Raw genomic sequence first — 26,633 nt, forward strand, 5'->3', positions numbered from 1 at the left:
TTTTGCAGCCTCCATAAAGATATGTTCCATAACTTTACTGTATTTAGCCTGCGTGAACGACCACTTGCAATTTTTCAGAAGATAATGCATTATATTTTTTTCCCCATATTGCAGTTTTATCCTGTTTTGGTCCATCTCTGTGAAAACATAAATGGACTTCAATTCACCTATTCAACAGAAATATGTTAAATAGGGTTAGATGCACCTATTTATTTCTCTCCTGGTATTACTTTTAAGGCAATTGTTATTTTTTTACCTTGTTCTTCGTTTTACTTCAGTCTCTAAAACGTGGCTGTCAAAAGAACTACAATCCCCAAAATGCACTTCATCTGGTGCTCGGTTGCCATGGTAGTCAACTGACACAACTTTGCCTGGCTTGGGATAAGCTAACCTTGGAAAGCAAATAATTAGCTGTTTATCGGACGCGTATATTGGCCACTTAGTTTCCCTCTAAAAGCTAACTTTCAAAGATACGTCAGATACGTTTATTTGTGTTATAACAATGGAGGACGAATTACAGGAGCAGCAACTAATGTCGATTCCAGAGGAAAGCGCGGAGCCATCGGACCAATCAGAGACGTTAAAAATCGAGGAGCAAGAGGAAATCATCGAAGTCGAGGTAAAAACGTAAACGCTTTATGTTGGCAAAATCCTCAACTAAAAAAATAGTCACTGGTGTATTTTTTTTTTACATTTATTTTATATTCACCTCGTTATGGCATTGAAAAAAAGCAGATAACCTTGAGTTGAAGGAGACTAAAGTGAATAGCAACGTCTAAAGGTTGATTATTTTTCAAATAATCAAAAGTGCATTAACGGCTACAGACTCAAGTCTCTTTTTAAGCAGAATTTTAAATATTAAGTAGATGAGTATTTTCCATTTTTGAAATAAGTGTTGACCTCGCAGAAGTCAGCGGCCTTAAAATATTTGTTCCCAAATATTTTAAAATGTACCTAAATAGAAAACTGTGACTTTTGTACATAATATACAGTTACCAGATTCAGATGCAAAGTCATTTTTCATTCAAGCAAGATGTTTGGTTCCAGTTGATAAAGAAACTGGCTTCTCCTAAATTATAGGGTGGGTATTATTTCTGGAAGAAAACAATACAGTTTTCAAAAAGGTTATAATTATTTCCACTTTGTTTGTCTTAAACAATTGCTAAAAATCTAAATCTGCCAATCTAAATTTGTCTCATGGACTACTAGTCCTCTAAGAAAATGCTTTTTGATGTTACAATAGGAGGGGGTTTTAACTGAAGAAATGGTGTCCGAAGGTTTATCCCATCTTGGACTTGATCTGACCGGGCAGCATCACGTTCTATGCCACCTATCCCTGCCGGTGAGATGTGTACCTACAACCTAGACATTGATTGATGGATTGAAGCCTGATTAAATTTATTCATAAGTGTGTTCTTTTCCGCTCCAGAATCTCAGTCTTATCAACATACATTTGTTATGCAAGTACGCCCATCTTGTAAAGCTGGAACTGCAACACAACAACATAGAAGGTAATCCATTTTTCGTTTACTTTCACACGTGATTTTGTGCAATACGGCAAACGTGCAAATCGTAAGCCAGCCTTTCCTGCAGAATAATGTATTGACAAATGATGACTAAATGATTTATTCTAATTTGAATACATTTTATCACAACTTCTAGATATATCCTGCCTGAACCACATACCCCACCTTATCTACTTGGATGTGTCTCACAACGAAATCTCCAACTTCTTTCAATTCCAGCCACTCCGGTACCTACAGGTGCAGGACCTTGAACTGACAGGATAAGACAACATTTGATTGGTGGCTTGGGCCTCGTTTTCTAGCACTATTCCCTTAAGATAGGCCTGGATTACCATAGCCCATCTGTAGTCGCTCTGAATTTGCTTACAAGGCATTAACTGCCCTTCAGTGACAGTGAACTTTTGCAAAGAATCTTGTTCAAAAAGAGGTTGTACATTGCAAGTTTTGGTAGTTGTTTGTTAAACGTTTACTGCTTCCTTCTGATTTCCAGGTGGCTGATTTCTCCCACAACCGAATACCAGACATTAAGGATCTGGCAGGCTTTTGCTGCCTGCGTAAGCTGAATCTGGACTGTATCCTTGCAGTCGCTCACTTTAATGGATGTGGATGTCACCGCGTCGCCTCCTGATGCTTTAACAAGCTCCTACGGTCTGAAGTTTCCATTCGCTAAAATCCTCATTAAGCTATAAATTATACTTTACTTATCTATTTTGATGCTTTCGGAGTGTACTGAATAGTACAAAATGTAACTTCAGCGACTTGTAAAAGCAAGAATTTGATCTGGATCTTGTCTGGATTGAAGAAGGAACATCTCCAAATCTGATTTATGCATAACAAGTTCTTGTTTACCTAAAATGATTTTTTTTTTCTTAATCATTTGCTCAGACAACTGTCTCTCTGAAGTCAGCGATCTTAAAGATTGTTCTATGCTCACCCATCTCAGCCTGGCTTACAACAAAATCACAAAAATCAGCAACCTGGGCAATCTGCCTCTCATAGATCTCTGCCTGGTAAGTTTTTATTGTTTTTGCGGCATTCAAGAATTTCGATTTTTACATGTAAATCTATATTTGCAAATAATTATTTTAAATGAAATCTCTTTTTTTTTTTTAACCTATTGTGGAATATGTTTCTGAACTTTATTTTTCTTTGAAACAAGCTCAGTTTCATATTTTTCTGTCCTCCTTTGCTGTTCTTTAATCTGTGCTCTTAGGTTTTTGCCACATTTTAACATTTAACAAACATCACCATATGGCCCGACAGCATGCCTTTTTCCCCCTGTTCTTCGTCGTTCTGTGTGTGTGTGTGTGTGTGTGTGCGTGCATTTTCTAGGCCCCTCCGTGTTTTTCTCATTGTCAGCATCTATTGGTCTGGCTGCATCTGCCCCTCTCTGAAGCTCCCTTTGGGGACCAGCTGCTGGTCTTTGACCGAACCTGGACCGAATTCAGCCTGCACACATTCCCCTATCCATCCAGCATCCATCTCAACCTGCTCCTGACCCCTCTGCTTCCCCAATGCGCCCTCCTAAAGCAGCATGGCATTGTCAGCCAGTCTGTTTCCCTTGCACATCACAGTCCCGACCCAGAGCTTCCAGGGACCGGCACGGTCACCCTCCCCTGCTGACAGCAACCCTCTGTCTGGCAGGATGCTTGGCAAGAGCAGGCCAAGGTGTGGCCATGCAGTTGGATAACAACTTTTGTCAGTAGAATAGATAGAGAATCAGGCTGACAAGACTGTTGTGCCCAGGTCTTGTTCTTTGGTTCGTCAGCGTGCTGTGCTAGCCCCTCAACAGCTGCTTAGCTGTCAGTCCAGGCCTGTCAGCATTTAGCAGAGAGCCAGGCCTGCCACTCAGCTCAGTAACGAGGGTAACAAAGCTCAGGCGCTGTGTAGATCATTCCTAATAGAATTACTAAGAATGAAAGTATGAAAAAGGACTTTGCTGCGCACACGTTATCATTAATGTTTTCCTGTTTGCTGTTTGTTTTAAGAGGGGAAACCAGCTCCACTGCACTGAAGGGTTGGAGAAGTTACAGAACATACAGGTTCTTGATCTGTCAAGAAACTGCATCACCTCTATTTCAGGAATTCAGAATCTCCGCTTGCTGTACTTAATCGACTTGGAGAAAAACCAGGTACCTTCGGCAACAAGACAGAACGATCTCCATCGTCTTTTGTAGATGTATATATTGTGCACCTGCCTTCTTACTTGCAACCCTAGGCTCAAAATCAATAATTGTGTGATTATATTATGAAATAAGATTGAGCTCAATAAACAGAACACAAAAAAATAAAACAGTCAAAATTATAGAGTTAAAAAGTAAGGAACTTTTCATTTCCTAAATTTTGCCTTATTGTATCCAAGTACATGCAGTATAAAATAGTAATGTAGTTCACAACAGGCTTGAAAATTAGCTAAATCCAATCTTAGACAAAATAATAGTCACCGTTTTACATGGGATCATTGTTTATTAAGACATTAACAATAAAAAGAAAAAAAAATGTAGGAGTGCATGAAAAACAGAAAACGCCCTGAACTTTGATTCAGTTCTGTGAAGAAACATTTGAGGAAGGTCTTGTGAAGATAATTATCTTTAACGCAATTGTAGGTCAAAGGTTAAGTTTTTTTTGTTTGTTTGTTCTCTTCAGATTACAATAGTTCATCAGTTTGATGTGTAAAGCTTGCATCAAAAGTAATTATAGATAACATTTATTTTTCACGTTTTAAGAACCGAGGCAAATGACAAAAAATGTTTCCTTTCGTCGTCGTGTTTTTTTTCTTCAGATTATGGAAATTGAAGATCTAAAATATGTCATTGAGCTTCCGATGCTGACAAACCTCAATCTGCTGGATAACCCTGTGCAGGTAACTGACATATTCATATGCAAGAGTCTTCACCCATGAGAATGTAAAATACAGTTGGCGTCAAAATGATGAGCCCCTGATGCTAATATTCAATTGCCTATCCACTTAACTGGATAATTAGGTCTTTGACCCATCTCTTTCAAGCTCGAGAAAGCTTCTTCAAGCGTCTCCATTTTGCAAATACTGTGATAACTTTGAATATCTTTCTCCTGCCTTGTGAGCATTGATTCTTTTTCTCAAGCCTAAACCGTATTTGTTTGTTTTTGGCATGATGTTTTCTCAAATGGGAGCTTCAAACGCTTGGTGAGGATTTTATTGAATGATTTCAGCTGTGGGCATTACAAAGTGAAACTACATGATTTCACAACAGTGGTTTGTGTTTCAAGGGGGGCTAATAATTTTGGAAGTGATACTTTTTTCTTTTCTTTTTTTTTTTTGTGAAAGAATTTTGTTTCTGTGCGGCGGACAGTAAATTAATGTAAGCAAATCCAAAATAAAACCTAGATTGTTTGGAAAAGCTGTATTGAAAAATCAACGTGCTGTTTCCCAAAAGCGTTCGGGGGAATTTTTTTTGAAAAACACATTTTCAAACGGGAAGCTAATAATTTTGACCTCACGTGTATACTTTAATATAAGCAATATCGACAAAGCTTTTGTAGGAACCTTCACATTTATTTATTTTGTTTTCAAGTTTTAAGAGTATGACCATAACGTTGCGGGAAAAAAAAAGTTTTTTATTAATTGAATGAGTTTGTTGGATCTTTTGTAATGTGCAAAGTATTTGTAATTATTAGGAGCACCATAACTACAGACTGACAGTCATCTTTCTCCACCAAGGCTTATCGGTGCTAGACAATAAGAAAGTCACTGTTGAAGAAAAGGTGAGAATCTACATCATTAATGTCGCTTTTTATGTAAATTGTGTATGTAGGATATTTAATGTGTCTGAGTACAAACCACAAATTCTAGGTGTCTTCAAAAAACATGTTTGAGCCTCCTATGGACATAGTGGCAGCAAAAGATCACATCATGAACATGGTTCACCAGATGGCACAGCCGCAGGTTCTCTATCAAAGGTTTGAATGAGTATTTCGGTATTTTTTTTTTTTTTTTTTGGTTAGATTTTTGCCTGTTATTTCACCTGTTAATTTTAAAATGTTTGCCAAATGAGCTAGCTTTATGATTTAGACTCTAAAAGTACAAATACGTTGCATAATTTACTATTCGTTTACCCTGACCATCTTGTCGTCACATCTAAAATAACTTCCACAGATAGTTTTCAGATATACAGAACCCATTTTTTCTAGATGTCTCATCCGCTTTGCTTGTGCCAGCATTTATGTTGTGGTATTTTACGTATGTTCCTCGGAAACGGGAGCGCGTGTTAAATTATGCATGTAAGATGAAAGTCAATGAAGAAAGTGTGTGTTTTTGTCTGATTGCGTGCAGCACAATGCCCACTCCAAACACCCCATACCCAATGCTGGTGCTGACGGGCCCTGAAGGCTGTAGGAAAGGAGACTTGGTTCGCAGACTGTGTCGGGAGTTCGGTGAACACTTTGGTGTTGGGTCAGTCTGACAGAGATGTTAATAATATGTGTATTCTTCTTGTTTATCGTATGTGGTGTTGGGTCTGTTTAACCGAGACAACTAATTGTGTTGATCTGAAACTCAGCATATGGCCCCGAGTTCTCAAAACAATAATCAGAAAACCTTATTCCAATGTAATTGGGAATGCATTTTAGCTTGTGGGTCGAAATGATCCTTTTTGTAAAAGAATGTACTCATCTGGGATCTGAAGCGTAGATGGATTGTATCTGAAATGTAAACATGACAGATGCATGTGAATTTGCTTCAGAGGACTAACTAACTGTTCATATTTCACAGCATCTGTCACACCACGCGGCCGCCCTACTCTGGAGAGAAGAACGGGGTTGATTATCATTTTGTCAGTGAAGAGGAGTTTCAGAACTTAGTTGTCATGGTGAGAATCCTGATTAAGACTTTTAGGGGTGTTTTTTTTTTTTTTTTAGCGGTAGTTTGCATTTGTAGTCTCACAAATAATCAGAATAAATGAATGCTTTCCCAGATTTTGTCAAAATACACACCCAGGATTCTTGATAAATTATGTTTTAAGTGAGCTCGATTCTCACGTCTCCCTCAGCGAGTTTCACATTGATTTCACAGGCTGGTTTTAATGTGTTGTGGAGATAATTAGTTTTTCTGGGGTGAATTGATTTTTCTATTAACTTGGTGGCTTTTTTTCCATCAGTACCTTTACCGTAATTATGTTTTTCTGAGATTTCATTTAATTTTATTTAATTCAGTTCTTAGCACGAGGTATCAAATCCACTTGAATTATTTGAGACAAGAGGTAACTGTGTGCTGACTGCTGCTCAGAATTTCCCATAACTTAGGGATACACATAAGCATCCAAAATCAGAATTTACGACTGGTGGAGGAAGCCAAATGTGTCCTTGGGTCCTGAACACATTTGTTTTCCATCTTCACTCTCTTGTCAAGTCAGCTGTTATGTAAGGTTGGTGGGAGATAATTTATAGAGGACTGTGTCTGTGATTTACACAGGAATGGCTTTGAAGCAGATATTGATGCCTTTTGTCTTCTCCAGAACCAGATAACTTTGCAATCTATCCCTGCCCCCCGTTTGATCCTTCCCGTGTTTTTATCTCTCCACTTTTCTGTTGCCAGCCTTTTGGTTCGGCGCCGCCCTGCATTTTTAAATTTCTCAATCTTCAAGCTCTGCCTTTTAGTCCCAAGGTGGGCTTTTCCACACACCGTCTTGAAACACTTCTTGGGTTTTGGAAGGACCGCAAGCAAGATAAAATAAAGAGATTTCTGACTACTCAACCAAACTGACAACTTATGGGTTTAAGAATATGCTAAATTGACCTGCATGCTCCCAGTTGTTTGATTCGTCAGGTTTACCTGTGAGACCTAACGAAGAGGATTTCACCCTGACTACCAGGTCAAAAGTTAATTTCCCAGGTGGCCAAATAGCTTCAGGTTGTTAAGCTTGACAGAACATGCTGGGAATGTGTGTGTTTATGTTTGCTATTACTTTCCATGTAAAATAAAGCTTTTTTTCCCCCTTCTTCTTTTCCTTTTTTTTTAATGTAAGGGTAAATTTATCCTGACCATGCAGTACGGCAGCCATCTGTTTGGCCTCACCAGAGGCGCTATAGAGGAAGTAGCAAATCACGGAGTGGTTTGTTGTTTACATATGGAGCTGGAGGTACTTGTGTGAAAACTAATAATCTAGAGAAGATTTTGTTCTGTGCATTATGGGACAGCCTCAAGAATAAAAGTGTAACCATTAATAATTTGTCAAATAAATACAATTGTGCTTTTTTTTTTTTTTTTGCAGGGTATTTTCAGTCTAAAGAAGAGCTGCTTTAAGCCTCGATACATCCTGCTCATACCCACGGCTATAGAGAAGTTCATAATCCACATGAAAAGCACTAACCGTTACACCAAGCCACAGATTGATCTCGCGGTGCAGCGTGTGCCCCTCTATTCAAAAACCAACGAAGAACGTAAAGGATTCTTCGACAACGTCATTTCAAGTGGTAACATGCAAAGGGAAATGCATTTGTTTCGTTTGCTTTTTTAAATTCCAAATAAGTACAATTAAACTTTTTATACATAACGTCCTTTAAGTGCATTCTAAGCGTAATGGCAGGTGGAATAACTTGCTACAGTAAAAATCCACATTTGGCTGCAGGATCACTGCGTTTATCTTGCCTCTTGATAGCCTGTTAGCTGTTTTCTTAATGAGATGAACAAACAGTGAGTGTAAGACATCCATCACTTTTACGCGGCGCTAGCGAGACCCTCATTACACCAAGGTCAACATCTACATATCTTTGATTCATTGCTCTTTGATGTTGGACGCTCTGGCTCTGTTCAGGACCCGACTTCCTCGTGTGTTTATTTATGTCTGCGCTTATTTAGATAACTATGATGAAGCTTACCGGACCTTGCTGGAAATAGTGAAGGTCTACATGTACGCTGAGGAGGAGGAGGAGCCGCAGGAGGAGGAAGCAAAGGAAAAGGAGGAGGAGAAGCCGCGAGAGGAGGAGGAGGAGGAGAAACCCAGCGAAGAGGAGGTGGAAGAAGAGAAGAGCAGCATTGAATCCGACAGCAGTTTGAGAGGTGTTTCTCTTTTTAGTTTTCCAGGTCGTCAGTAGATTTAAAGATTTAAAATACTTGTTTTGTGAAAGGACGCACGAGTATCAATTGTTAGGCTTTAAGTTACCAGATATGTTAGTCAATCGTACCTTAAGGCCACCTATTCAGCTTTACATTGTATCCTCGAGTTTGTTCCCAAATGCTGCTATTTGCATAATGGCAACAAATGCAAATGGCACATCAGTGTATTTCTCTTGGTAGTTAGGTATTTTGGATGAATTTCTAAACTAGACGCTCATAAAATTTTTCAAATCTCATTCATAATTTAATTTAATTGAAAGTGAAGTGACAGCAACCTAATGCCATCAGAACAACTGTGGGTTCAACTCAGGACATCTACTCAGGATATTTTATTTGTTTGCAAACCATCACTTACTGTTAGCCATACATTTCCACTCACTAAGAAAGATATTAGGTTTATATTGGATGGTTGACTTATGTTTAAAGCAAAGTGGAAACTGTTCTGTTACCAGGTTCCCACGGAAACGTATTCATGCACAGCAACTTGAATGAAAAAAGCTGCCGCCAAACTCTTGCATTACAAGTTACAAATCCCAATTCTCTTCTTCATAAAGAAGCTAAAGTTTCAAGCACCTTAGACTGTGATTGCTATTTTTGATTGTTTTGTCGCTTGAGTACTAACAACAAAAATGTGAATGCCACGCTCTCCGAACAATGTTTCAGACTTTGAGTCAGTCGAGGAACCAGCAACAACACCGGTAGAATCAGAGTCACTCCCTGGCACCACCGTCGAAGCCAGCTCGGCAAAAGTCCAGACAGATTTCAGCTGTCAAAAAACGTCGATTGTGAGTTTGTCTCTAAAAGCGCAGCATGGCAGCAAAGCCTTGCAAGTGGAATTAGAGCATACATCTGAAATCAGATGTATGAAGAAGTCATTGTCGGCTGGCTGCCGTCGAGGTGTTCGCGTTTCTTCTCTTTCTGCAGGAGCTCGCCTCCTTGAGGAAGCGAGAGGAGCTGGCGAGGGAAGCTATCGTTGGAAAGAAACCAGGGTTGCACAGCCACCTCTTCAAACAGCACACGTAAGTGGCAGCCACTCCACCTCACTCCAGGGCCTAATTTAAAGTAGGCATTCAATATTAGGCCAATTTAGTGTAATCGCAACACTTGTCCTACAATAACTGCATTTTAATGGCTCAGTATGAGTTTGACATTGAGGGTGAAGTACCAGGTGTCTAAATTATTTAAGCCCAACTGTTTGTTAATGTGATGGGAGCTTTTTGCCGGTGTTCATTTTGGTAACCTGTCCATAAAAAAAAAAAAAAAAACAGTCACCAGAGGTACTTGCGGTTCATCAGAGGAATATTTCGAAAACTGCTAAGCGTGCTCTGAAATATGTCGTTCTAAATTTTAGTTAGCCTCCTTTTGCTTGTTTTAGCCAAAATGTGGCGTCAGCGGAACGTGATCAAGATCCTGGTACCCACACTCAGGAGATTAGCGGGTCAGTCGACGCAAAACTGTAAAAAAAAAAAAAAAAAAAAAATTATGTTCATAAATGATTCCAGATTCTCTTATCCAAGCCAGTGGAGGAAAGTTACTAACCTAAACCAGTGTTGTCCCAACATTTTGTCATGTTAGCAAAAGAGGATTTGTGTTGTACCTAACATTTCCAGTTGCAAGGTCTTAACCTTGCAACTGGAATTGCAATTAGTGTAGTAATTTTACACTAATTAAAAAAAAATTTCCATCTGGGCTGCACTTTATTAGGCACTGCTGGCTTAAGCCAACCAGTGTAAATCTCAGAGAAAAACAAATGGATTAATAGTTCAACACTGGAGATATCCTCTAAACTGTAAAACCAGTCCAGTTCATTTTACAGAGGTAATGTTTTCAGAGGAGACTTGTTGCTTCTCACCCTGAAGCATTATTAGGATCCTTGAAGTGTTTTTTTTTTTTTTTTTTTTTCCCATTTTATAGACCTCGTTTTCTTCCTATGAGCCACGTGGGGACAAATGTCTTCACGTTTTCTCTACATGCTCAGTTGGACACTTTTACACACCAGCACACCCACTCATAAATTCAGATTTTATTGCTTCTGCAGGTCATGACATTCCTGTGTGCACACTTACACTCAAGGTGGATTTCCTTTTTATAATATATAACTGTATGTTGTTACTTTAGAATGAAATATGAGATGTACAGGGCCTGTTTTTTTTCACTTTGCAGCCACAAACTTCAATGTGTTTTATTAGAATTTCATGTGATTGGCCAATTAGATATCACACATTATTGTGAAATGAAAGGAAAACATCCTTCCATGCGATTTCTATCGCTGCTGATACTTACTGGGTTGTAGGGAAGGCTGGTGCTTATACGAGTATAAGGCAGGATGCGTTCGGGTGCAGGTCGCTAGTTGGAAGGAAAACGTGGTACATGATTTTAAACGTTGTTTGCAACGTTGACTCTGCTACAGGGGTGACAGCATGTACGCTCCTCGGCTCTGGAACAGACTGCGTGAAAGCTTGTGCAGAAGCCGCTGGTCATGTAAATGAGGACTGACATCATTACTGTTTACTCCAGCTTTTCCATAAAGGTCAAAAGACTGATTTATCGTGTCTGACATTTCTTCGCTTTTTACTTTTCGGAAATTTGTCATTTTAATATTTCTTTTTAATCTGATTATGCATCATGTTTGTAGAAAGCACTTTGAATTTATATGCTACACATATAAATTTGCCTTGTACATACACATAGATTGTGTTTTACACTACAGCACTGTTTTCTTTAACCTTCTTCTCCTGGTAAACCACAGACAGACCTTCTTATGCACTTCTGTTAACAATAGCTTTCTTTTTGCAACTCTTCCACAAAGGTCAGACTTATTGGAAACTAATAGTTACTTTTATAATAGATTTCTTCATCAGACCTGTGTGCCTCTATTCAGAGTTAGCATTAACTCATGATTCACAGTCCGTTTGTCTGGTCGGTCAGTTAGGCGGACGGTCAAGTTTTTCACTTAATTTGACCTTTCACCTCTACTTCATCTTATTTTACATGCAGCTCAGAAGTGTCTCATGCCACCTCAGCTCTCGATGTTCCCGCGTCACTCGGTGGCTCTGTTGAACCTCTAGATGGAACCCTATTGGCACAGACGACAGAAATGCTCAAAGGTCAGTATGTTTGTTTTAAGTTGGGACATTTGCATGTGTGTATGAAATAAAAATAAAAAAATCCGTAAATAGTTAGCTATGAGATGATATTGTGAGTATAATTCTAGTTTTTATGACAACACTGCCTACAGCCATAGGAGAACAACAGCAATCCTGCTTTCTCTACATGTAGCCAATTAAACAAATCAGATTTTTCCAGGCAGCAGTGCAAACATTTGACATTCCACATGCAGAAATTGAGCAATCTGCTGTTCCTGGCTCCAACTTTTCAGATTGCGGTATGGGACTCGACTCACAGTCCATCCTGCGTCCAGAGTCGGATGGACATAAGAACCGTGAAGTCACCAAGTCCACTTCACCCGAGACACCTTGAATCTACCCATAACCGCCTGTCGAATAGAACGAAGGAGAAAATGTGGAGGGATGGTTTTCATAGATTTAGTTGCTTTTTTTGTTGTTTTTTTGTTTTTTTAAACAAAGCAGAAAATATTTGAAGGTAGTTTCTATTTCAAAAATGAAAATGTTATTAGTTAACATTATTTTGGGATTTATTCTGTTCTATTTTTTTGTACTTTCTTGTGTGTGTTTTGTTTAGAAATGCATTATAAACAGATATGTTTGTGATTCATTTAGACTGTGAGAGCAAGAAAATAGTACTATGATGCTACTCTTGTTTATCTTGTTGAGCTTTCACTGTCTGTCATTCTGGATTTTGAAATATTGATAAGCTTTTATAAATCCCAGAGTTAAGGTAGTTTTGTGTTTACTAGGGATTGCAAACAAAACTGCTGCTTCTACTTGCTAATAAAAGAGGCTAAAGACAGTTTAAATTGTGAGCTTTGTGTTTTCTCTGAAAATATTAGTGGCACTCTCTTTTAAACCAATAGCACATATGTGGCAATGTTTCATTTAAACAGCAATAAAAAAATTTTAATTTTCTTATGTGCTCTTACATTATTACGTTTTAACAAAAAGCTAAAAAACAAACTAAATTCTCATTGGTACCTCCGGGTTTGTCCCGCCTTAAAGTGGGCTTCTTTTCCAAAAAAAAAATACCACAGAAAAAAATGTCTATTTTATTATCACGCGCACAGTGGTTCAATACATCATGGATGTTTAATTTTAAAATGTTAAAACAATGCCTCCGGTGGCAAGAGTTACTGGAAGTCCACCTACATCTTGGTCGAGAAACCAACCTAAGTTGTAGTTGCTCTAATGTCCCGGATGCAGCAAATTCACACTGACTTGATTTGGCTGATGAGCTTCACCTGTGTGTGGCGCGAGCCGGCTGGGAGAAATGAAGCAACAGGGAAGATGCGTGGTTTTCTACTTGAACTACAAAATTATTACTGTAAGGAAAACGCACACCTTTAGTAAAAACTCAACTGGAAGCCTTACACTGAGGTTGCGCAGAGGGTGGAGCTGCGTGGAGAACCGGATACGCTGCTACCAGGTGAGCTAGTCACACGGTTGTCTTTTCTTACTTGCTAAAAACCGTCCTCCCCAAAGCTGTTCTTAGTCTATTTTCTCACACAAAGCAGGTAACTATAATGTTTAATTTGGCATCCAGTTTATTCTGCTTCCATGGGCTCATAACATGTTAATACTTGACTCAAAATGGGTCTCCCAAATATACAAGCATGCTGCCAGAAAGTGGTAATGTGGCTGAAGGACCACAAAGCCCATCTTTTAGGATAGCTGACGTAAAACCCTGACTTCATTCAGATAAAAAATGAAGACCGCACCAACTGTGTGCAAACGAGCCCATCACTGGCTACATCCTGACTCAAGTTACACCAGTTCTATCAGTAGGAATGACCCATATTTCCAGCAAGCTATTGTGAGAAGATCATGGAAAGATACCCAAAATGTTTGACACAAGTCAGAGAAAGTATTGAAACTGACAATAAATATTTTATTTTGCTGACACTTTGAACTTTCATGATCCTAACTGGTGTACAACAGTGAATAAAATGGCTCTTTTTCCACCTGCAGTGTATGCATGTATCCTGAAGCGCTTTTGTCCATAACTCTGTATAATGTAGAGATTCTTGACTACAGATCGTAGAACAGTATGTGGCACACGTCAGGTTTCAGTAGCGTGGCAATTATTTTTCTGACAGTGAAGGGCTATTGTATTCTCTACAGCTCGACGATCTCATCAGCTGGGCTTTAACAGCTGCAGTCAAGATACTGATCTTGAATGTGCCGCATAAAGCTCTTGTCATTGGATGATAAATACATCATTAATCTTTATCTGTTCCGGGGGGGGATTATTTATTCATATGGACTCGCATTCATAGGGACGTGGTTGGTGGCTATTAAACGGTGCACCATCACAAACACCCTGGTGTGTTTCTGACAGTAAGCATGGTGCACAGTCGCCACGGATGCTTACATACACCGTTAATTAGTGATTCTTAGCTAACAGAAACTGTCATCTGCCACAGATGTATGCATTGCTTATTAAAGCGGTCCCCCAGCCAGCCTGTCTGTAAGTGCATGTGGATTTACTCACACACACTCACTCTGTGGGTCCTTTGTTTCCTGCGCTCTCGATGTGTGCAGCTTAGTTTACACACACACACACACACAAACTAGGCACACCTGGCCATTCATCACTGTCTTTCTTCCTCTGAGGCAGCAGATGTTGCAACACTGTCATAATTCTTTAAAAGTTCGAAAGCCAGACTGTGTCTTCAGGGCTCCTGGGGTCTAACCTACTTACACTGCAGTCTGTGCCTCTGCAGCTTATCATGGGCTAACATGTTGTCTTCCTGTGAATTAGCATTGCATTAGATAGGTATGCATGCGAGTCTGTTCAAAGGTGAGAATAAAAAAAAGAGGTGGATGAGCAGGTGAAGAGCTCCTGCTTTTCGTTCCGAGTCTTGATTGCTTGCATAGTGTGAGTTACAGTGAAAGGCTGTGTTATCTACACCTCCTGGTTTTGTGTGTTACATTTCTATGCAGAACATCACCTTTTCCATGCAGCTCCATTCGTCTCGACAGAAAAATAAATGCATCGTAAGCCCTCCCTTTTGGCATAAGTCATCAAAACTAACACATTTCACCAGATCCCATTTTCTGCGAGAAACAGACCTGCTGCTGGGTTACGTGTGAGGGAGGTTTGAGCCACTCTGGCACAGATATGCAGAAGCACGGTATCAATTTACACAAAGCTGAAGATCTCCGTCTTATGAATATGTTTTACGATACTCGAGAAATGAAAGGAAAGGGGAATTAATCTATATTTCCATTCCAGAAGGAGTTGTAACGAGAAGCAGAATTGGATGGTAGGAAGTAATTGGAAGGAGCAGTACATCAGTTTGACTAACGCAGCAGATTTCAATTTTAGCTCAGGGGCTGCGCTCAGGTCATGCAAAGTTATCTTCAGAGTGAATCAGTGTGTGATAGAGATATCTCTGCCAAACTTAGAGCTTTATTTCTTATCAGGAAAGGCACACTCCAAAACACATGTCGCTTTTTGTCGTTAACTGTGCACTTAAGATAAGCATTTGGAGTAATGTTTTTCAGGCCTTTCAAAAAAATAATAATTGAGCCAATAGTCAGAGTTGTCAGTACTTGGAATACATTCTGCTGTTTTTCAGTGTTTAGCGTAATTTACACTTATGTAAGTAAAACTGGACTTAAAATGTTAGTTTCTGTGAGATTGTCAAGATGTTCTCCGCTGTGTGTTTTATTCCATATTAAAGGGATATTGTATATTCTTTATATATATTCTTAAAGCAAGCTCAAGTAACTGTTGCCTATAATTGTCATAAAAATTCTGCATATACCAAACATGCCTGAAAATTGACCTGTCTCTTTAAGAAACTCCCACTCTTTTCCGACACTTTGCCTTCAGCATATCGTCATGACAATGCTTCTCGTTATGCCATTTCAATTGGTTTTAGGAGCGTTCCACTGAGAAGTAGTTCTAACTTCAGCAGACACAGTTCCACCAGGTGTTTGCTAAATGCTGATGCTGAGATTCAAGGATTCCTCAAATGTGCATGAAAGAATCAAAGCAAGACTCCAGGTATGTTTTTCATTATAACCTGATGTAAAGCTCATAAGTCGGTTTTACGTGACACAACCCCTCCCCATTCCACTTTAAGATACATGTGGTGGCTGAGCTTTAAAACAGTCAATTCTAAGTGTTTTCAGATGGCGTCTCAAGTATCCATGGATTTTATTTTTTAGCAGGAAGTTGTGAATACATAGGCCCACTGTATATACATTACCTGCACTACAGTAAGTATGGGTTTCTTAAGGCTCATTTGAAAAAAAGTTGGAAAAGTAATTATGTTATTTATTTGGATCTTTTTTTTATATTTGTATTTCAGCCTTTAATATACCAGAATTTGCACATAATTTTATCTTTCTGTCTGCTGGTTAAATATGGTATTATTGTCAAATACTCCGTACTAAAGTAGTGTTTTACTAAATATGTTACTCTTAATTTTTCGGGTGTCTGTCTTTTCCTTTTGATTTAGTGGTACTCTTAAGTACAACTTTTCTTGGGCGAGTTGAAAGAATGCATCTACAAGTGGCAGGCTAGTACTTTGAGTGGACCTGGCAGCCCTGGTTTAGCTTCTTACAGTGTCATCTTTTTTCTGTTTGGATAGTTTTCCACCTGTTCTTCAAGAGCTGGCAAATATTTCATCTGTTCCGACAAAAACACTTAGTTTTAATCTGCGTGACCTTTCGCTCTGCGTGCTCACGCTGACGATGTTGGGTGAGGTCAGGTTGCTGATACAATGAAAGCTTAAATGAAACACACACCTCTGCATTAACTCTGTCGCATGATGTGCTGCTACAGTTGGTAACTATGGCAACAGCACTCTGCAGTCCTTTTCGCTGCAAGTCCACGGCCCATTGAGTGTGTGTGTGTGTAAAGCTTGTGCTCCCTGTAGGCAGATTAATTCCCCTCCACTTTCATTCCCTGTCAGAGCGTTGAAACAAAAACTTTCTGTTTTAATTAGTTGGGTGCGGCGTCTCACTTCATCCGTCTCTCCGTGTAGTGTCTCGTTCTCACTTTCAGCGTCTCCCTCCCCCTCCATCTTCACTCTTCCTCTTGTTCTCCAGTGTAATTAAAGGCAGTCAGTGCAGATAATAGGATGGTAATAGTGCATAATTGTGATAATCAATACAAAATGCAGATTTGGGAGCACTTAATTCCTTGATGTACAGATTTATTGAGTGGGCTGAGAGTTCAAAAGGCAGATAGCGACTTGGCTTGTGTTAACTTCCTTTGTTTGTGCTATAAACATTTTTTGTTACTGGTATACAAATTCAATTAATTACAGTTTTTATGAGCTTTTTCTGTGCACAGCAGACATTTTATTGTGCAGGTGTGAGAGCCTCATCCACATCAGAAGTTCCTCGTAGGCCTGCAGGGTTTTAAATGATTGAGATGCACTGACTGATTTCCACTTTCTAATTGTTGTTGTGTGTATGTGATATATTATGAGGCCCATTTCTCTAACAAATACTATGATGTGAGGACGAACTGCTCCTTATGGGGCCCAAAGCCTAGACATCAAAAGAAGTGCTGTTTTGGGGTTAGGTGATAGGCTTAGGATGAAGGTATGAATTGAGTTCAGTTTAGGCTTAGGATTGGTATCAGGTTTAGGTTTTAGAATTTTAGAATTTTAGAAGTTCCTGGTAAGATAGACTGTTTTTTCATAGCACTTAGATATTTGAATTCTTATCTTTGCTGATTGAACATTTTTCCACGGTTAGGGTCACCCATGTACTGCCACCACCAGCCTGCGCTAAACTATCGATGCAAGCTAGGACGGATCTGTTCTCGTATGTTTATGTCCAATTCCTATTTGAATGAAATTGAGATTAATTGAACAGAGAAAATTTAATTTTCCAAAGTTTCTCTCATGTCAGCTGAGAACTTCCTGTCCGGTTTTCTCTTACTTTTATTTTGGCTCCACAGACTCTTATCAGTAAGCGCCGGCATTTCTTTCAAAGAAGTTTCTTCTGAATCTGTATGACCTGAGATGTGATTCCATGAGCATTCCACATTATAAACAGAATCAAAAGGTGAAAAGCTAGTCGGCATGCCTTTGCCTTCTCTTGTTTTTCTGGTTAGAGGAAAGTAGATGTGAAGTGAGGAGTCAGTGAGACCAATTGAAAACTAATAAGGTTGGTGTTTGTCCAGAGTAAAGCTAGATGTTATAGTGATAGTATTTCTGTCAAGGCATGTACTGGCTGCACAGCACATTAATGTTCAAACTGGAGATACATTTATAGAGCTAAAAAGGCTGTAGTTGGTCAGCAGATTTAAGCAAGTCTTGCATCAGGTGACCACATGCATCTCTACTCGCTGGGCAGTGAATAAAGAAAAAGTTGATTTTGTATCTCTCCATAAACCAACACCACCTTATGCTGATTGAATTTAAATCTATTATGTATTCTGGAAACTGTGGAAAACAACTTTTTGTGTTTTTTGCAAGGTCCAGTTATGTTTAGGTTTATTTTATTATTTTTATTTTACTTTACTTTAATGATTCCCTGAAAGCCCTGGTAAGCTCACAGGCAATGTGTGAATGAATCAAAGTCTCCATTTTGATTAAAATTTAACATGACTTAAAGTCCGCTTTACAATCTGAATAAATGAATGCATTAAAAGAAACTTCAGCACAGAATAAAAAGAGCTTTATTAATAAGCTTATATTGATGTGAACATCAATACTTCATCACAATGAAATGTATAAATATTCTGCTTGTTTTCATGTGCTTCAGTTTTCATCTTTCAGCCTCTGAAAGTGTCGCACAATATTAGTCATTATTTGATTGTAGCTGTAAGGAATGCAGTTAGATGTTCCTAAATGTCATCATCCTATTAAAAAATGTAATTGTTGCAAAAGCTTTCTGTTGAGTGCAGTGACAAACTTATTTTTGTGCTTTCATGCCTCACTCTCACCCATTATTGTTGTTTTCTGAGAATTTCACTTCTTTTGTTTAATGTGTTTAGTTTGATGCACAGTTACAACAGGGAAATTTGTTGTAACTGTGTTTTATGCACAAATATCAAGAAATGATGTTTGGGTAGAAACTGTCAGCGACCACACAAGATAACCTGGAAGACAACTAATTTGTTCCACAAAAATGTCCAAAATGATGAGCTGGACTCATTAGAGGTCAACATGACACAGCAGAGTAAAAACACTGACTGACCTCATAAGTCAGACATGGGAGAAATTTAAATAGTGACTCACTAGAGTGATTACTTTTTCATTGAGTTTGGTTTTTAAAAAAGTCCTTTTTAAGATTCTATGTCTTGGTACTAAACAAAAACTTTTAGACAACAAAAATAGAAGGGGGCAAACAGTTTCTCATCACGATCTTTTCTCATCAGAGCCTTTTAGATGCAATAAGATTGTGGAAACAACTATTTAAATGCAATGTCTAAAACCATTTTTTTCTTACCAATTGCAGATTTATTTAGAAATAAAAGCTGGGCATTTTGGGAGGAAGGAGTTTCAAACAAATCTATGTTGTACTTTCCCTGCTGCTTTATCTGATTGGCTGGCTATCCTCAGGCTTTGTGTCAAATGGGAAATCTCTGCAGGTAGTGGACGTGTTCAAACAAACACTTCTTATTGGAAGAATACTACCCCCTCCAGGCTGAGCTGACCTCACCTGGGACTTGAAGAAACACCTGGGGCCTGTCGCCGAGGTCGCGGGTTTGTTATTGACGTTGTGTGGTTAAGTGCGTCAAAGAGAGAACATGTGGATGTTTGAATCTGTCTCAGATTTTTATCCCTTGACCAGAAGTATTTCTGGTTTATGCCCTTTTTTTAGGGCTTTTTCTCAGTTGTTGGCTATTCAGAGTGTGGCAGTTCCAGTCTTCATAAACGTTCTCACTCTAAATTATTCTTCTCTTGATCTTCACAGACAAGACAAGGGTTTGAGTTTAAGCTAACTAGACTTGATACTACTCAAAGGAAGACAAAATACTACGAGGATTACTGGCAGCTTGACTCTACATCGAAAGGTTGATCAACTGGCGGAGACTAATAGTCCAAAAGCTCCTTAAGTCTCCAGATACTTAGGTGATTACAGGCAGGTGTGTGACCTGCAGCATGTCAGCCACACCCTCCAACAGAGATCTCAGCCATACATACAAACTCGAACAATATTTTTCTAATCAGATTACCCCTCTGTCTTTTAATTGATTCTGTCCCTCCAATTTCTTTCCTCTGCTGTTAGTCTGACTTTCATAACATGACTCCTATCACTTTCTAGAAAAAAGACCAATACGAAGTAAACTTTTCATTGCAAATACAAATCTGACAGCTGTAGTGTCCCTTTTTATATTTAAATCATATTTACTCCAACACCTTGAATGAAATTCATTACAACAAATTCAGTGCAGTTTTATATTGCTTCAATTCACAAAAATGTCATCTAAAGCAAAATCATGAAAAGAAAATTCAGCTGATTCAACTACATTCTCTGGTTTTGATGCACTCTTCACTAATCTACCACAAAAATTCTTAATCAAATATACTAAAGTTGGACAATATGTCAAAGTTCAAGGGAAACAAACCTCTGTACCTGTAAGTTTTTGCTATACACATCCATAATATGCTTTTAGTAAATTTGCAGGGTTCAGCGAACACTTCCTCTTTATCCCACTGTCCTACAAATCGCTGTCCTTGTGCCCTCATGCTGTTATGCATAGTAAATCAAACCAAAGATGGACATTTCAAAGGGCACACACAATGGGGGAGAAAAGTCAAAAGGGGCCATTATACTGTAACAGAGGGGGGAGAGACGGAGGTGGATTACCCGGACAAAGGTTGCATGACAGGATGTGAAACCTGCCAGGTGTTCAATCTTTCTAATCCTTTGCCTCCACCATATGTTTTTGCTGTTGTGAATTTTGATGCGTATTAACCATTTGCTGGTTAAATTCAGTGGATGAGCTTAAAATCAAGTTGTTTTTTTTCAATAGCACATTTGACACAATAGTTGAGGTAACACTTTACTTGAAGGGGGGTGAATAAGACTGTCATGACACCATCATAAACATGACATAACACCTGTCATGAACATCAGTAAGCCTTCATGAATATTTGACTGTTGTCATAAATCGTCATTCGGTAAATTATGACACTTTTAATACGCAGTTGACATTATTCAAAATGTCTTTATGACAACTTGACATTAACCAAGAAATCATTACTGATATAAATTTGTTATAAAAGTATTACTGATTGCACTTTAAAAATTAGGTATCTTTATGTTATTAAAGGTAAAGTTTAAACAGTAATGATTTCTTGGTTAATGTCAAGTTGTCATAAAGACATTTTGAATTATGTCAACTGCGTATTAAAAGTGTCATAATTTACCGAATGACGCTTTATGACAACAGTCATAAATATTCATGAAGGCTTATTCATGTTTATGACAGGTGTTATGTTATGTTTATGACGGTGTCATGACAGTCTTATTCACCCCCCTTCAAATAAAGTGTTACCATAGTTGACATAAGTATTTGTCTGAAAATCTGAAAAATTAGATTTGTTTTGTCAAGTTTAGCAGCCTACTGATAAGTTTTCTAGAGAAACAAGAAAATTGTGTGCCTGGAGTTTCTGCTTAGCTCATCTGCAGACAGAGTGCAAGTTCAGCCTTGGTTTAGGTATTTTCTTTAGAAATTCTGAAAAGATGAAGCAATGAGTTCATTATATCAGCACAGATAGTTATGGATTAAAACTGGTCCATGCTGAGCTTATAAATATCAGGAAAACTGAGACCATTGTCGTTGAAGGTGGAATAAAACAAAGCATTGTAAGCACACACTGTTTCGCCAGAGAGCAGAGCAGAGCTACATTAGACTGTACTACAGAATATGCATACCGAAAACGCCGTCTCAAATGTTCATGTTTAATCAGTGTTTATTTTTTGCAAATCAATTTTCATCATTGTTTTGGATGTTGTGCAACACCATTTATTACACGCCATCTCTGCTAGCTGTCATGTTTATTTGCAAACATTACTTTTTGCAAATTTATTATGTGGCCATTTGTGCATTATGCACATAAAGTAGCTGCTTTTAGTCACACTTCGCCCTTCAGCAATTTTCCATCCCATTGAGTACTGCTGCTGAGCTCCAGTGACCTGCTCTTAGCAGACTTGTCTCTGCTTGTGCGTGTGTGGTTGTGTGTATGTGTGTGTGTGTGCGCATGTGTATTTGTATGTCATTATCTACTGTGTAGCACTCCACAACACAAGCGCATTCCACAAAGTTCTCTGCACTATAAATCTAAATGCAGTTCCTCCGTCAGGCAAACACAATCTCGCATAGTGATCTGATGTTCTATTAAGGCCGGAGTCAGTCGCATGCGCAAATGCTAAGCTTTAAAATTTCATATACTATTAAGCAAACAGAACTATGTAAATGGATATTAATAGATTATTAAAGGAAAGGTTTTTCGCAGTGTAAACATTTTGACTCAAAGAGTCTTTAGGATGCACAAAGCTGGTAGTGACATACACCAACTCTTCAAGCATCTTAGAATAGTGAAATCACACATGCATGTGTATTTTCTTTATGAATTAAAGGACTTTTGAGAGCCATTGTTTGAACTAGTTTTATTTAATATGTCATTTTTAATTTATAAGAAAATATGAGTGTTTATTCTACTTCACATAAATTGGTGTTCTTTCTGATTTCTGATCAGCTTTTGTAACTCAAATATCAAAGTGACAACATATAGGAGATTCTGTTGCATGGTTGAGCACATAATCTGGTAATCATTGTTGTGGTGTACAGGCTCAGGCAATCAAAAGTGCCCTGTAGGCACTTCAGACAGGTTCAGAGTCATTCTGGGTGAAAACCTGGACAAAAAAGAAACAAAGATGTGAAAAGATGTTTTCTGTCTTTTCACCCACAATGTTTATTCTCCTTCCTTTTAATAACAGGTCAGATGAAGAGAGAAGGCAGAACAAGTGAAATGTGTGAAACGGTTCTGTCATCGAGACGAGCTGCTACGCCCTCTGGCCTCATCACCTGGACTGAAGTCGAAATTCTTGTCCTCTGTCATCATCAACGCTGGAATATTTACAGAGCCTTGACAAGCGGAACAAGACACGGGTGACACAACACATCATAACAAAGATAACTTGAGCAAATGCAAAAGAAAATGTTCAGGGAAATGATTTAAGTCGTCACAGAATTGTAATGAATCAAGCCATTTTGGACGGAATCCTTGTATGAAAGGCCTGTATTTGGTCACACTACAAAAATAGTTCGATTTCAGTCTTTCTTGGGTCCTAACAGCACCCTGAAAAGTGTATGGTGCATTAACTGACCAGAAAATAATCCGATTTTTTTCTTTTCCCTTTTCTGACAACCCAGTCACCGATCAGGGCCGATCAAGCAGAAAACATTTTTTGCATTTCTGCAAATTATTCCAGCTCAGATGGGCGGTGCATCTTCGCCTGCTCTGCTGCAGCTCATCCTCCTGAAAAGTAACAGATACGATGCTGCACCCACTGCTTTTCTTCTGTTGCCATGACGGCTGCCTTCTCACTCATAGTCAAAAAGAGTCGGGGTTAATAAAATCAACATACATCAGGAGAGATTTTCTGTAACCACTTAGCCATTCTTGTGCTTACATATTTCTCATCCTTTTTTTTTTTTTTTTTTCTCCTCCCCATTCTGTGTCAAACTGTGGCATATGCTGTGTTCAAGCACTTCAGCTCTAAGAGGGCACATATGTTTCTACGTATGTTTGAAGTGCTAAAAGCACTGGCACAGAGGAGACCTTTGGTAGCTGACAACGGTGGGCACTCTGCCCAGTTTTTATGCTTTATGGATGTGGATCACAACTGTAATAGCCTCAAGCCGCGGAGAGGCTGCCTGCATCCCCGGTGTGAAACCCAAACATGACGACATTAAGTAAAAACTGATACCGGCGTCAAATCTGTCTGACACCCGTCTCGTGCTGTCAGACTGTCAACAATTGCATTAACGCCACACAAAAGGAAGCAGGAAGCTAATGAAATGGCAGCATGGGAAAACGAGCCTTGGAGGCAGATTTCACACTGCAGCAGGAGGTGATGTGTCCCGATTTGGAGAGAAGAATAGCGGAGTGCTGTAAAGAGAGCGATCAAGGTCTGGCTCCTGTTTTAGAATGAGCCAATAAGACTGTAATAATTTTCCCACACATCCTACAAGACCCCGTTTAAGGGATAACTCTTAATTTCCAGTCGGAGCTGGAGTTCAACATTATTTGAGGGAAATTGGACAATTAGAGCTGAGCAAGCAGCAGCTTATGTAATGTTTGATTGTGATTCATAACCTGATGGAACCAGAGAAGCCAAAATGGGGAAAACGGAGGAGAAATAAAAGATGTCTGTAATGTATTACATGCCTTTTTGATCAAATTAGAAGTAGGAGCTTTTTGAACAGTTGCCAGAAGGCAGAGATGCTGAATGGACAATCTCTGAGAAAACCATACAAGTAGTTTAATATAATTACATGTACTTATATTTCAAACAACATCAGTGGCATGGCAAGTAATGGAGCACTGAAGGGGGTGATTGACCCTGGGTTCTTGGTTGTCATTTGGGTTTTTCCTCTTCTGTTCTTTATTATAAAGTCACATCTTATTAATTCTCATGTTTGGCTTCTTACTTCTTCTTGAGTTTTGACTGCACCTTCAGTTAATTCTCTGGTGTCAGTCTTGTTCTCCTTTGTGCTTAGTTAAAATTCCTTTGTGTTTGTTAATTAGTCTCCTTCCCTCAGTTCAAAGGTGAGTTTTCCTTTTTCCCATGGTTGGGGGGGAAACAGGTGGGTCTGTGCTTGGATCCTTTATTTGGATTGCATTGAACACATTCCACCTTTTATCTCCCATATATGCTCCCAGGGGATCGTTAGTTTAATAAAGGTTAGATGGAATCAGTTCACATGCAGTTAACTCCTCACCGACCGTTCCTCATATTTCTGTTCCTCCAGGTCCACTATGATTAATTTTGCTTCCAAATGGTAGAAAATGTAGTTGATGTCATGGTTTTTCTTTAATTTAGTTTCTCATTGAGCTGTTTTAACTGCTTTCCTTCTAAATCAGCAGTATAATGGTAGATATTTTGGTGAAATATTAATATAAATCCCACTCTAGTCAATTTTGGTGTGTTTCATAGAAAAATGTTATGTTGCTTTTTCCAACATATTTGGTAAATCTTGTGAATGTTGGACACTTGGATGCATTTTAATGAATAACTCTATAAATTCATCCAATACACTCTTTCTTACTTTTACAAAATGTAAGCAAGCTTGATGGATTTCTGCTGATCTAGCTCTTCAGTTAGATCAGTCGTATATAGAGATTTCTCCTCATGCGTAGAGCCCATTTTAGAACATTTTTGCTCAAACTCTGTGACCTCTTTTAGTGAGAGTTGTCCTGATTGATGTGTTGAACATGTGGTCAGGGTCGGCAGTGGGGCAGCGAGAAGACACAGACGGCCCTGAAGCCAGACAAATTTACAACACCTTTTTCATGCGTTGGAATGCCATCTCTCATTCAGACTTACTTGCTCACCATGTCTGGGTTTGTTTGTGCTGCATTGGGCTGTCTTGCTGCATTCCTCAGAGATTTTGGAGAACATTTTGGTGTTTTGTGCAAGAAGGTAGAACATCCAATATTATTGTGACTAATCATGAGTTTTGGATTTCTCACCATTGTAACACACTGCAAAATTTAAATACAGATTTTAGTGACTATAACAGTTTCCTTTCTTTAAGTCTTGATTGTGAAATGCATCTTTTATTGTGTTCGATATCAATTCATTAGGCTTTAGTTCCTCTTTTATATTTGTTCCATACTTGATGCTGTTGCAACATTGAATCAACAGCACTGGGACTAATATTACTTAAAAATAAAAACTTTGACTGTGCAGAGAATTACATTAAGACCTCTGTTTTTCATATATCATCTACAGACTATAGTTGGATACAAAATATTTAAATTAATGAATGGGTGGGGTTCAGAGGTCAAGGATAGAATGCAAAACTCATGCAAATGCAAGTCATTTCCAGCTCTAGCTGTGTCCCCAGTCCCCTTGTCCTGCTGAAAGGTGAGTCTCTGCTCCAGTCAGAGTTCTCTGCAGCCTCTAACTGGCTTTCTTCCAGGGTTGTCTTGTATTTTGCTCCATCTCCACAACATAATGCAGCCCCGTTAAGTTATTAGGGCAATGTGTTCAGGGGTGATTAGCAATTAGTTTTAGTCACATAACTGTTCAGGTATTCCAAAATGTTAAAATTTATTCTCATGCATGTTTTGCTTTGCCCCCCAGATGATTTGTGGCAAACTGAAAATAAAACTTTATATATATATATATATATATATATATATATATATATATATATATATATATATATATATATATATATATATATATATATATATATATATATATATATATATATATATATATATATATATATATATATATATATATATATTTTTATTTTTTTTTAATTATGACTTTTACGTTGCCACTCTAAAGTAAATTCCTATTTGTGGAGTGTGGTGGATTCTCCACAGCTACAGGAACTCTTAGCTGCTTCCCTGATCAAAACTCTCACTGTCTTGTCCATGTGGGCTTGAATGGGTTGGCAGGTTGGCAGTTTTTCCCATACTCTTCCAATTTTGGGATGGGCTTGAACAGTGTGAGATATTGAAAGCTTCCAATATTGCTTTTGAAACAAACTCTGCCTGTCTTCCGTTTCTTGGTGTTCGTGATGCTTTTTGCTCAACAAGCTTTTACAGATGAACTGTGGAATTAAATTACTGGGATTGATTTACACATCTGTACTCGATTTACCAATCAAGACACCGTTTGAAGGCAGTTGCTTGGCCTGGATTGAGTATAAAAGTA

General features: G+C 38.6%; 2 protein-coding genes across 2 annotated transcripts in view; both read left to right on the forward strand.

The window, feature by feature from the left end:
• Positions 1-502: 502 nt before the first annotated feature.
• lrguk (leucine-rich repeats and guanylate kinase domain containing) lies at positions 503-12,665 on the forward strand. The gene is made up of 20 exons (XM_088003062.1): positions 503-619; positions 1,244-1,342; positions 1,430-1,511; positions 1,663-1,763; positions 2,017-2,098; positions 2,412-2,536; positions 3,515-3,658; positions 4,309-4,389; positions 5,184-5,270; positions 5,359-5,465; positions 5,839-5,958; positions 6,277-6,373; positions 7,529-7,642; positions 7,775-7,976; positions 8,362-8,553; positions 9,295-9,404; positions 9,544-9,638; positions 9,995-10,057; positions 11,617-11,726; positions 11,999-12,665. The coding sequence occupies exons 1-20, from the start codon at positions 503-505 to the stop codon at positions 12,097-12,099; spliced, it is 2,229 nt and encodes a 742-aa protein (XP_087859188.1). The 3' UTR covers positions 12,100-12,665.
• A 141-nt stretch (positions 12,666-12,806) lies between these two features.
• Positions 12,807-26,633, forward strand: part of col7a1l (collagen type VII alpha 1-like) — a 76,684-nt gene continuing 62,857 nt past the window's right edge. The window contains exon 1 of the mRNA XM_088003063.1: positions 12,807-13,179. The gene's annotated coding sequence lies outside the window, so the exon portion shown is untranslated. The remainder of the gene's footprint in view (positions 13,180-26,633) is intronic.

Source organism: Poecilia mexicana, unplaced genomic scaffold, assembly GCF_051168715.1.
Source record: "Poecilia mexicana isolate PSO_F unplaced genomic scaffold, ASM5116871v1 scaffold_23, whole genome shotgun sequence".
Lineage (NCBI taxonomy): Eukaryota > Metazoa > Chordata > Actinopteri > Cyprinodontiformes > Poeciliidae > Poecilia > Poecilia mexicana.